General features: G+C 46.4%; 1 protein-coding gene across 5 annotated transcripts in view; it reads right to left on the reverse strand.

Annotated features, from left to right (window-relative positions):
• NPHP4 (nephrocystin 4) overlaps positions 1-12,614 on the reverse strand; it is a 140,480-nt gene that overhangs the window by 125,790 nt on the left and 2,076 nt on the right. For all 5 annotated transcript variants that reach the window (XM_059905402.1, XM_059905470.1, XM_059905347.1 and 2 more), the window contains exon 3: positions 2,038-2,207. In XM_059905402.1, the coding sequence (XP_059761385.1) occupies positions 2,038-2,172 (135 nt within the window). In that variant the 5' untranslated portion in view covers positions 2,173-2,207. The remainder of the gene's footprint in view (positions 1-2,037; positions 2,208-12,614) is intronic.

Genomic DNA, 12,614 nt, shown 5'->3' on the forward strand with positions numbered 1-12,614 from the left:
TTCCCATGGCAGACGACCCTGGAAGCTCACACCCGTTTCCCCCCATATGCCTTTCCCTTGGCTGATCTTACTCGGTAATTTTTCACTGAAATACATCTTTCCTTTGAGGATGACTATGTGCTGAGTCATGTCAAGTCCTCCTCCTAGTGTATCACCGAACCTGGCGGGTGCCTCTGGGGGCTCCCGACATAGGTGCATACACATTTAGGACTGTCACGTCTTCCTGATTACCATCATCACTATGAAATGCCCCTTTATCTCTAGAAATATGCTTCACCTTGAACTCTACTTTGTCTGATATTAGTATAGTCACAAAGCTTTCTTATGCTTAGTGTTTACACGGCCTTTTTTCCATCCTTTTCCTTTCATACATACGGTTTGAAGACATACACTTTAGGTTTACAGTGTGATTTTTTATAAACAACTTATAATTGGGTTTTAAATGAAAACATTTAATGCGTGACTCGAGATCATGAAACCACTTGTAGGAATCATTCCACAGACATATGTGTGCATTTTTTTAAATGATGTCAGTGAAGTTACGCATTGTAGCAATGTCTGTAAAAGCAAAGCCCTGGAGGGAGTCCAACCGGTCATCAGCAAGGGCCTAATGAATGGATGACGGGTCATCCACACAGGAAAAGCTATGCTGTCTTAAGAAAGAGTCAGAAATTCTTCATGGAATGACATGAACAACCTATAACACATATTGTTAAGAATATTTTTGAAGATATAGAACAGAATATAAGCTATCATTTATGTAAAAAAAAGGAAAAATACATACAACTGTATTTATTTGTTGTATTTGCTTAGAATTTCCAGAAAGTTGTACAGAAAACAGGTTAACACTGGCTGTATCTAGGGTGGGACACTGGGTGCCTTGGGGACTTCATGGGACAATACACTTTCCCTGTGCGCCCTTGTGAATTTTGAACTATGGGAATTACCTTTTCAAAAACAAATTAAAATGAATTAATAAAGTAAAATGGGAAAATAAATAAAATCTCCTTTGCAAAATTCCTAAGAAAGAGGAAACTGCTGTCCACTATCTTGTGAGCTCCTGGAAGGCCAGGACTGCTGGAGCTGGTCTCCCTAGGTTGGAGTCCCAGCTGGCCGGCTGGAGCTCTGTCACCCTGGGCAACCAAGGTCACCTCTCTCGGGTTGCCTCCTCTTCTGTAAAACAGGGGTAATGATGCTACCTACATCTTGGGGTTGTCATGAGGACGAAGTGAACTAATACAAGTAAAGCGCTAAGAAGTAAAGTAGTAAGAGCAGTAATCACCACGGTACCTAACACAGTGGCAAGCACATAGCAGGTGCTCAATCAAAGAGTTTGAAGTGATGATGCAGGATGGATGTGAGTGATTTAGTAATAGACCCAGTGCTCCGACAGCTTTGAGTGCCTGGAGAATGACCCTGCCAGCTGCAGAAGAAAAAGATACAGTCTTGCCAAGCCACATGCTCACACTGGCAGGGCTGGATCCTGCCTGTGCGCCCCCCAGGACACTGGGCCTCCCTAGGACCATCCAATCATGTGGGTGGTCTGAGGAGGCACAGGAGCACCAGCTTCTCCGGCAGGTTCCCTGGCGGCTGGAGGGCACAGGTGGACGCAGAGCCACAGAGCAAGGGCTTGAATGTGCAAAGGCGGTGGTACCTCCCAGGCACATCCCCCAGGATGCCCAGAGCCCCGCCCCTGCTGTTCTAACTGCCAGGCCGAAAAGCAGGCCACGCTGAGCCACGCACAAGGCCACCTCCTGCAAACAACGTGGCCAGGACATAACCCAGGGAATCGAATTACCTGGGTTTTTAGATTGCTCCACTGTAGGCAAAAAGCAGCCTTTAGCCAGGGTCAAAAGTGCTGACCGAGTCGCTGAATCACAAATCCTCTTTGCTGATGGACCACTTTACCTCCGAGTACTGCCAACGCCCGGGGTGATGGGTACAGTGCAAGACTCAAATAAACATGTGAAAATCAATACCATCTCAGGTGAGAGCAGCGACAGCATGCATTTGACAGTAAAGAACCAATTTCTTTACCTGCTTAATTAGCGGGCCATCAAGCCACTTCAGGACACACTGAAATGCCGTCGATTCCTTTAGAGGCTGGCGTGCTCTCTGTGTGTGGGGAGGGACCAGCAGGTTTTGGTCAAAGATCTTGTGCCAGTTATGCATTCTGCCGGTCTGAGGGTCGCTGGGGGCCTCTAGGACTACCTGCGGCATTCATGTTCAAATAAAGAAAAGAGTTATGAGGGCCACAGTTCTTAGAGCAGTTCTGAAAGTTTCCTACCTCCCGGGAACCCCAGGGAAACCACCACCCCTGCAACCCACACTCTGCCATCCCACCCTCTAGCCCCCAGGGCAGCAGACTGGCGCCCACGCCACCTTCCCCTGGCCAACCAGAGCACACCTATCCTGGCCTCAGTGACTGGTTTAGGGACCGGCACGTGCTTTGTCCAGCTGTGGAGGTCGAGCCCTGCACAAGGGCACCAGGCCTCGGGAACCAGGGCTGTCTTAGAGTGGCTTGGGGCGCATGACCCACTCAGAGCCAACGAGAGGTGATCTCAGCGCTTCTGCTGGTTCTGTTAGGAGAAGGAAACACTCTTCCCTGTGGCCTTCGGAGCAGAGAGGTCATCAGCCTGAAGCTGCCCAGGCCACCACAGGAGCAGCTACCTTGAGACACATACAAAAAGGCAGGCAGAGCCAGAGCAAGGCCAATGGGTCCAGATGTCATCACGAGAGCCCTGGCTCAAGGGGACCCTGAAGTCCGGCACCCAAGACAGCTGAGCTACATGCAGTCTTGCTGGTGAAGTCAGGTGGGGACAGGTTTTGAGGGCTCCGGGTGTCTTGGCGACCTGGCTCAATAAGGATGTTACCTGCCTTCCAGCAGACAGGGATCTGAACCTTCTCGAGAGACTGTTTTCAGCTGACACAGAATCTTAAGCTCTTGGCCTTGAACAGAGGCCGAATTCTGTATGCTGAAACGGCAAGCAAGAAGGCATGGGGTTTGATCTTCTAAGACAGCAGTTTTCTGAATGTGGTTCCCAAACCCCTGAGGTTGCCCAAGGTGGTCAAGGGCTCCACAGGGTCAAAGCTATTTTCATAACCTCCAGATGCCACTTGCCTCTTTCACTGGGTTGGCATTGGCGCGGGTGGCGCCGAGGCAGTGGTGGGTGAAGCTGCTGGGGCCTCGTTACGCCCCAAGGCAGAGGGCACCACACCCCACCAGCCATCCTGTGCTCTTCACCTCTCACGGCACAAAGTACAACAGCTTCACCTAAGAACGTCCTTGGGGAAGCTGTGAAAACTATGGATTTTATGACGTCTTGACCCTTGAGGGTGCGTGCTTTTAACATTCTGTGATGAAACGGGAAATACACGAAAAGCATTTCTGCTGCCAGATGAAAGACAATGGTCACCCCAGGGTGAGCCGGGCGTGATAGCTGGGCTGCGGGCTGAACTAGCTTCTTCTTTCACTCAGCAACACCATTCTTACTAAAAGAACGGCTCACAGACAAACCATGGTTTTTCAGACTTGGGTGCTTTGTAGACAATCTCGCAAACGTGAACAAAATGAACCTGTCACTGCAAGGAAAACTCATCAAAAAAATTGAGCTTTCAGGCAAAATTCAGAATTGGGAAAGTCTGTACCCTCCACTGTGAGCCTGACAGCTGCATACTTCTTTAAAGACTTTCCTGACAAGATGGGTAGCGCAGGTAACGAAAGTGATCTTTTGAAATTGTGTGATTAGATGTGTCAATATTTGGAAGATCTGCCTAACTCAGAAGCGGTATTTTCTGAGTGAACAAGCATGATGGTGTAAAATTCTGCATGGATGAAAGATCCACCCAAAGTGCGAGGCAGACCAGAGGGTTTTAACCTAACACTATGAAAGTTCACGAACAGGGTGTCAAACTCCGCACGCAAGACACCCTTAAGAAACAACCACTTGTGGATTTGGGTACAGCACCAAAGCAGAATATCCACAGTTCTCTAAGGGCCTACTCCCTTATCTGGGTGAGGCTGGATTTCCTTCAAATACTTCAGCCGAAATGACCCATCACAACAGAGAAGCCTGTACCAGACCAAGCAGTCCTCAGCAGTCTGTCAGCCGGATATTAAAGGGATTCACAAACAAGCAAAACAACCCCACAGTTCTTGCTCATGTTTTTGTTTCGGAAAACACAATTGGCTTTCATTAAAAAAATACATCTTTATGTTAACATGTAACAGGTCTACTGTTTTTAAATGAATTAATAACACTGTAGATATTTCTCAATAATAAATATTGGTAGATATCACTCAAGTTTTAAAGTTATTTGGAGTCCTCAATCATTTTTTAAAGCATAAAGGGATCTGACACTCAAAAGCTGGAAAAGGGCTGCTCTACAGGGACCCAAAATTCGAGGCTTCGGGCAGCCAGCCCACCTCCACGCTCACAGGCTGTGCTGGGAAGGCAGGGGGTCTGGGAGGCACGGATGTGACCGGCCCCCGAGCTGCTCTCCCACACCCGGCGGGCCTCGGGGCGGGGCCCAGCCCCCCACTGGAATGCCACTCCCACCCGGCACCCCCTTGGGCGGGCACACCCCTCAGCCTCCAGATCCACACTGTTACCGTATGAACAGGAAGGCGCGCACATTGGTTAGTTTGGGGTTTTTTTCCTTTGTAGGTTATATTTGTCTACCCAACATCCCTTGTTTTGTGGAACGACCCTCCCCAGTTCCGGCCAGAGGGCTTCAGCGACGGTCTCAGAAATGAACCTATGACACACACTGGGTGTGTCTTCCCTGGGACTCCAGCCATGCCGCCCTCTGGACAGGCTCTCTCTCCCCCAGGCCAGGAGCTGCCCAGGCCGGCCTGGAGCCCCAGGGGCCATTCTGCCACCCCAGGGAGAGCCTAAGGTAGAGGCCAGCCCAGGGGAGGCTGGTGGAGATGGAGGGTGGCGAGGACGGCCCTGCCGGCAGGACCCAGACCTCCAGGTGGAGAGAGCCTGATGGAAGGCAGCCCCACCCCGACCAGAGCTGAGTTACAGGAGCTGTAAAGGCCTGTGGAGGCCTGTGGCGGCTAAATAATGGCCCCCAAAGACGTCCCCATCCTAATCCTCAGAACCTATGAATGTTGGACTTCACGTGGCAAAAGGGACTTTGTGGGTGTGAGCAGGTTAAAGACCATGAGATGGGGAGAGTACCCGGATTACCCAGGTGGGCCTGCTATCGTCACAAGGGTCCTGATGAGAGAGAGGCAGGGGGGTCAGAGAAAAGGCCAGGCGAGGCAGAAGCAGGAAAGACGTGAAGACGGAGGGAGGGACCACAAGCCGAGGAATGCCGGCGCCTCTTGAAGCTGGAAAAAGCAAGGAAACCGATTCTCCCTAGAGCCTCCAGAAGGATCACAGCCCTGCACGCACCTTGACTTTATCCCAGCGAGACTGATTTCTGACTTCTAACCTTCAGAACTGAAAGAAGAGAAATTGTTTTCAGTCCCCCAGTTTGTGGTAATTTGTTACAGAAGCCATGGGAACTCCTACAGGTGTCCATGACCTATAAGCAGAAGAGGTCTGACCAACACCCAGCAGGCCTCTGAGCACTTGTCACCTGTCCTGTACTGATCTGCTCACTGGCCCACTGCTTGCAGAATGGAACCTACTGTCTTGTGGCCTTGGTACCAGGCTGTTCATCAGGACTCAACAAATTCAATCATGAAATTTAAGTTTCAATAAACTTGACTCCCAAACATTTGTTTTTCAGGAAAATGTGCTTTTCCCCTTGACATTAGTTATAAAATTGGGAGGTTTATCCTTAGAAAGTGAGTGCGTATCTACAGGGAAGCCCTTCCTGCCTCGGGAGCACGAGTAAAGCACACGCGGCAGGATACCCTCTGGAAGGGGCCCCACCAGCCCCACACCCTGCCCCGCGGTGTTTCCTGAGCCCAGGACGCAGTCTCCTTTGCAGGGCGCTCCAGACTTTGCTCCCGTGCCCCAGATTCCTGCGCCAGTACCTCCCCGCACTTCCCTGAGGGAAGTGGGACCCAGCACCACACTTGGCGGGGAGCTGCTGCGGAGCCTCCCGCTACGGTCGCCCGGGCAGGGGACGCACAACAGGATGCCCCAGGCAGCACCAGCAGAAGATGCACCGGCACAAGAGGCAGCTACTCGGAAAGGCAGGCCACCCAAAATCAAAGAACTGAGACGGGCAGGTGCAAGCAGGCAGCAACATTCCGAGAGGGAGACGGAAGGGAGGTGACTCCTGAGACACGGGCTCCTGGGGGTGGGAGCCCAGACGGTCCCAGGGGCTCTGGGACACGCAGAGCTCTTGCCTTCCCCCACCCCCCCACCCAGAACGGCTCTCACCCAGCCCTCACTCCTGTCCACTCCACGCGGCCCTTGCTTCAGTTCCTCCCGGACACCACGTCCGTGCCACCCCCCAGCCCAACAGGCGCACACCCCGGGGTGACTCCTCCTCTTCCTTGAGAAGTCAGACCAGGAGCCACCTCCCCAGGAGAGCACCTCCATCCCCCACACAGGACCCTGCCACAGAAGGCACCCCGCTCCACCAGGCTCCACCAGGCTACGTGGTCCCGGTTGTCCTGCAGGACTGAGCTCCACGAGGTCAGGCCTAGGCCCTCAGTGAAAACTTTTTTATTGATTCAGTAAATCATTAAGTTATGCTGTGGAGGAATTAAGAAGTCTGCGGAGGAAGGGCAGAGGGGCCTTTGGGGCTAGATGAACAGAAAAGGGAAAACTGGGAGGGTCCCATGCTTTGAGCCCAAGAGAAGGGTACAGTGGGCTCTCCAGAGGGGAAATAAAGAAAATGCACCAGCTTTTATTGAATCCTTATCGTGAGCCAGGCACTCGCAAACATCTTCATATTCATTATTCCAACATCTCCGTAAGGTAAGTACCATTACTGTCCCCATGTTATAGATGTGGAAAGTGAAGCTCAGAGGTTAAACAGCCAGTCTGAAAGCACACAGCCAGTCACACTCACATCAAAGACGTTATAGCCATGCCGGCCCTCTGCCCACCAAGGCCAGGAGAGGCAAAGGAGCAGAGGCCCTGAGGGCACAGAGAGGGCACTGGTCCAGGACCGGGCTGGTCCTCCCTCTCCTCTCAGACTTCTGGAAAAGCCTTTGGCCCTCCAGGCGCCTGCTTCTCATCTACAAAAGGAGCGGCTGTAAAGTTCCCTGGAGGTCTCTGCTTCTGCAGACCCGGTCAACAAATATTCACCAAGCACTTGTTCTGTCCCAGTACACACACCATGAAGCGGACTGTCAAATACCCTGTCTTCAAGAATCTAAATATCCAGTGGGACAAAAACAAGGGGGTGGAGATTGGTTCAAGATGGCGGCGTAGGACGTGCGCTCACTCCCTCTTGCGAGAGCACCGGAATCACAACTAGCTGCTGGACAATCATCGACAGGAAGACACTGGAACTCACCAAAAAAGATACCCCACATCCAAAGACAAAGGAGAAGCCACAGTGAGACGGTAGGAGGGGCGCAATCAGAGTAAAATCAAATCCCATAACTGGTGGGTGAGTGACTCACAAATTAGAGAACACTTATACCACAGAAGTCCACCCACTGGAGTGAAGGTTCCGAGCCCCACGTCAGGTTCCCAACCTGGGGGTCCGGCAACGGGAGGAGGAATTCCTAGAGAATCAGACTTTGAAGGCTAGCGGGATTTGACTGCAGGACTTCGACAGGACTGGGGGAAACAGAGAGTCCACTCTTGGAGGGCACACACAAAGTAGTGTGCGCATTGGGACCCAGGGGAAGGAGCAGTGACCCCATAGGAGACTGAATCAGACCTACCTGCTAGTGTTGGAGGGTCTCCTGCCAAGGCAGGGGGTGGCTGTGTCTCACCGTGAGGACAAGGACACTGGCCGCAGAAGTTCTGGGAAGTACTCCTTGGCGAGAGCCCTCCCAGAGTCCACCATTAGCCCCACCAGAGGGCCCGGGTAGGCTCCAGTGTTGGGTCACCTCAGGCCAAACAACCAACAAGGAGGGAACCCAGCCCCACCCATCAGCAGACAAGCGGATTAAAGTTTTACTGAGCTCTGCCCACCAGAGCAACAGTCAGCTCTAGCCACCACCAGTCCCTCCCAACAGGAAGCTTGCACAAGCCTCTTAGAGAGCCTCATCCACCAGAGGGCAGACAGCAGAAGCAAGAAGAACTACAATCCTGGAGCTTGTGGAACAAAAACCACATTCACAGAAAGATAGATAAGATGAAAAGGCAGAGGGCTATGTACCAGATGAAGGAACAAGATAAAACCCCATAAAAACAACTAAATGAAGTGGAGATAGGCAACCTTCCAGAAGAAGAATTCAGAATAATGATAGTCAAGATGATCCAGGACCTCGGAAAAAGAATGGAGAAAGGACCGAGAAGATGAAAGAAATGTTTAACAAAGACCTAGAAGAATTAAAGAACACACAGAGATGAACAATACAATAACTGAAATGAAAAATACACTAGAAGGAATCAGTAGCAGAATAACTGAGGCAGAAGAACGGATAAGTGACCTGTAAGACAGAATGGTGGAAATCACTGCCGGAGAACAGAATAATGAAAATAAATGAAGACAGCCTAAGAGACCTCTGGGACAACATTAAATGCACCAACATTTGCATTATAGTGGTCCCAGAAGGAGAAGAGAGAGAGAAAGGAACTGAGAAAATATCTGAAGAGATTATAGTCGAAAACTTCCTTAACATAGGAAAGGAAATAGGCGCCCAAGTCCAGGAAGCACAGAGAGTCCCAGGCAGGATAAACCCAAGGAGAAACACGCCGAGACACAGAGTAACCAAACTGACAAAAATTAAAGACAAAGAAAAATTATTGAAAGCAACAAAGGAAAAACTACACATAACATCCAAGGGAACTCCCATAAGGTTAACAGCTGATTTCTCAGCAGAAACTCTACAAGCCAGAAGGGAGTGGCACGATATATTTAAAGTGATGAAAGGGAAGAACCTACAACCAAGATTACTCTACCCGGCAAGATCTCACTCAGATTCGACAGAGCAATCAAAAGCTGTACAGACAAGCAAAAACTAAGAGAATTCAGCACCACCAAACCACCTCTACAACAAATGCTAAAGGAACTTCTCTAAGTAGGAAACACAAGAGAAGAAAAGGACCAACAAAAACAAACCCAAAACAATTAAGAAAATGTAATAGGAGCATACATATCGATAATTACCTTAAATGTGAATGGATTAAATGCTCCAACCAAAAGACACAGGCTCGCTGAATGGATACAAAAACAATATATGCTGTCTATAAAACACACACTTCAGACCTAGGGACAGATACAGATTGAAAGTGAGGGGATGGATAAAGATATTCCATGCAAATGGAAATCAAAAGAAAGCTGGAGTAGCAATATTCATATCAGATAAAATAGACTTTTAAATACAGTATGTGACAAGAGACAAGGAAGGACACTACATAATGATCAAGGGATCAATCCAAGAAGAAGATATAACAATTATAAATATATATGCACCCAACATAGGAGCACCTCAATACATAAGGCAAATGCTAACAGCTATAAAAGAGGAAATTGATGGTAACACAATAATACTGGGGGACTTCAACACCTCACTTACACCAATGGACAGATCATCCAGACAGAAAACTAATAAGGAAACACAAGCTTTAAATGACACAATAGACCAAATAGATTTAATTTATATTTATAGGATATTCCGTCCAAAAACAGCAGATAACACTTTCTTCTCAAGTGCACACAGAACATTCTCCAGGATAGATCACATCTTGGGTCACAAATCAAGCCTCGGATAATTTAAGAAAACTGAAATCGTATCAAGCATCTTTTCCGACCACAACACTATGAGATTAGAAATAAATTACAGGAAAAAAAACCGTAAAAAGCAAAAACACATGGAGGCTAAACAACACACTACTAAATAACCAAGAGACCACTGAAGAAATCAAAGAGAAAATCAAAAAATACCTAGAGACAAATGACAATGAAAACATGACTGTGAGATGCAGCAAAAGCAGTTCTAAGAGGGAAGCTTTTAGCAATACAATCCTACCTCAAGAAACAAGAAAAAAATTTCAAACAATCTAACCTTACCCCTAAAGGAACTAGAGAAAGAACAAACAAAACCCAAAGTTAGTAGAAGGAAAGAAATCATAAAGATCAGAGCAGAAATAAATGAAATAGAAACAAAGAAAACAATAGCAAAGATCAATAAAACTAAAAGCTGGTTCTTTGAGAAGATAAACAAAATTGATAAACCTTTAGCCAGACTCATCAAGAAAAAGAGAGGACTCAAATCAATAAAATTAGAAATGAAAAAGAAGTTACAATGGACACCGAAGAAATACAGAGCATCATAAGAGACTAGCACAAGCAACTCTATGCCAATAAAATGCACAACCTGGAAGAAATGCACAAATTCTTAGAAACGTACAACCTTCCAAGACTGAAGCAGGTAGAAATAGAAAATATGAACAGACCAATCACAAGTAATAAAATTGAAACTGTGATTAAAAATCTTCCAACAAACAAAAGTCCAGGACCAGATGGCTTCACAGGTGAATTCTATCAAACATTTAGAGAAGAGCTAACACCTATCCTTCTCAAACTCTTCCAAAAAATCACAGAAGACGGAACACTTCCAAACTCATTCTACGAGCCACCATCACCCTGATACCAAAACCAGACAAAGATACTACAAAAAAAGAAAATTACAGACCAATATCACTGATGATTATAGATGCAAAAATCCTCAACAAAATACTAGCAAACAGAATCCAACAACACATTAAAAGGATCATACACCATGATCAAGTGGGATTTATCCCAGGGATGCAAGGATTCTTCAATATATGCAAATCAATCAATGTGATACACCATATTAACAAACTGAAGAATAAAAACAATTTCATCATCTCAAAAGATGCAGAAAAAGCTTTTGACAAAATTCAGCACCGATTTATGATAAAAACTCTCCAGAAAGTGAGCATAGAGGGAAACTACCTCAACATAATAAAGGTCATATATGACAAACCCATAGCAAACATCACTCTCAATGGTGACAAACTGAAAGCATTTATCGAAGATCAGGAACAAGACAAGGATGTCCACTCTCGTCACTATTATTCAACATAATATTGGAAGTCCTAGTCACGGGAATCAGAGAAGAAAAAGAAATGAAAGGAATACAAATTGGAAAAGAAGAAGTAAAACTGTCACTGTTTGCAGATGACATGACACTATACAGAGATAATCCTAAAGGTGCCACCAGAAAACTACTAGAGCCAATCAATGAATTTGGTAAAGTTGCAGGATACAATATTAATGCACAGAAGTCTCTTGCATCCCTTACACTAACAATGAAAGATCAGAAAGAGAAATTAAGGAAATAATCCCATTCACCATTGCAACAAAAAGAATAAAATACCTAGGAATAAACCTACCTAAGGAGACAAAAGATCTGTACTCAGAAAACTATAAAACACTGATGAAAGAAATCAAAGATGACACAAACAGATGGAGAGATATACCACGTCCTTGGATTGGAAGAATCAATATTGTGAAAATGACTATACTACCCAAAGCAATCTACAGATTCAGTGCAATCCCTATCAAATTACCAATGGCATTTTTTACAGAACTAGAAAAAAAAATCTTAAAATTTGTATGGAGACACAAAAGACCCCAAACAGCCAAAGCAATCTTGTGGGAAAAAACATGGAGCTGGAGGAATCAGACTCCCTGACTTCAGAATATACTACAAAGCTACAGTAATGAAGACAATATGGTACTGGCACAAAAACAGAAATACAGATCAACGGAACTGGATAGAAAGCCCAGAGATAAACTCACGCACCTATGCTCAACTAATCTATGACAAAGGAGGCAAGGATATACAATGGAGAAAAGACAGTCTCTTCAACAAATGATGCTGGGAAAACTGGACAGCTACATGTAAAAGAATGAAATTAGAACACTCCCTAACACCATACACAAAAATAAACTCAAAATGGATTAAAGACCTAAATGTAAGACTGGACACTATAAAACTCTTAGAGGAAAACATAGGAAAGACACTCTCTGACATAAATCGCAGCAAGATCTTTTTTGACCCACCTCCTAGAGTAATGGAAATAAAAACAAAAATAAACAAATGGGACCTAATGAAACTTAAAAGCTTTTGCACAGCAAAGGAAACAATAAACAAGATGAAAAGACAACCCTCAGAATGGGAGAAAATATTTGCAAATGAATCAACGGACAAACGATTTATCTCCAAAATATATAAACAGCTCATGCAGCTCAATATTAAAAAAACAAACAACCCAATCAAAAAATGGGCAGAAGACCTAAATAGACATTTTTCCAAAGACATACAGATGGCCAAGAGGCACATGAAAAGCTGCTCAACATCACTAATTATCAGAGAAATGCAAATCAAAACTACAATGAGGTATCACCTCACATCGGTTAGAATGGGCATCATCAGAAAATCTACAAAAAACAAATGCTGGAGAGGGTGTGGAGAAAAGGGAACCCTCTTGCACTGTTGGTGGGAATGTAAATTGATACAGCCACTATGGAGAACAGTATGGAGGTTCCTT

Source organism: Balaenoptera ricei, chromosome 1 (genome assembly GCF_028023285.1).
Source record: "Balaenoptera ricei isolate mBalRic1 chromosome 1, mBalRic1.hap2, whole genome shotgun sequence".
NCBI classification, from domain to species: domain Eukaryota; kingdom Metazoa; phylum Chordata; class Mammalia; order Artiodactyla; family Balaenopteridae; genus Balaenoptera; species Balaenoptera ricei.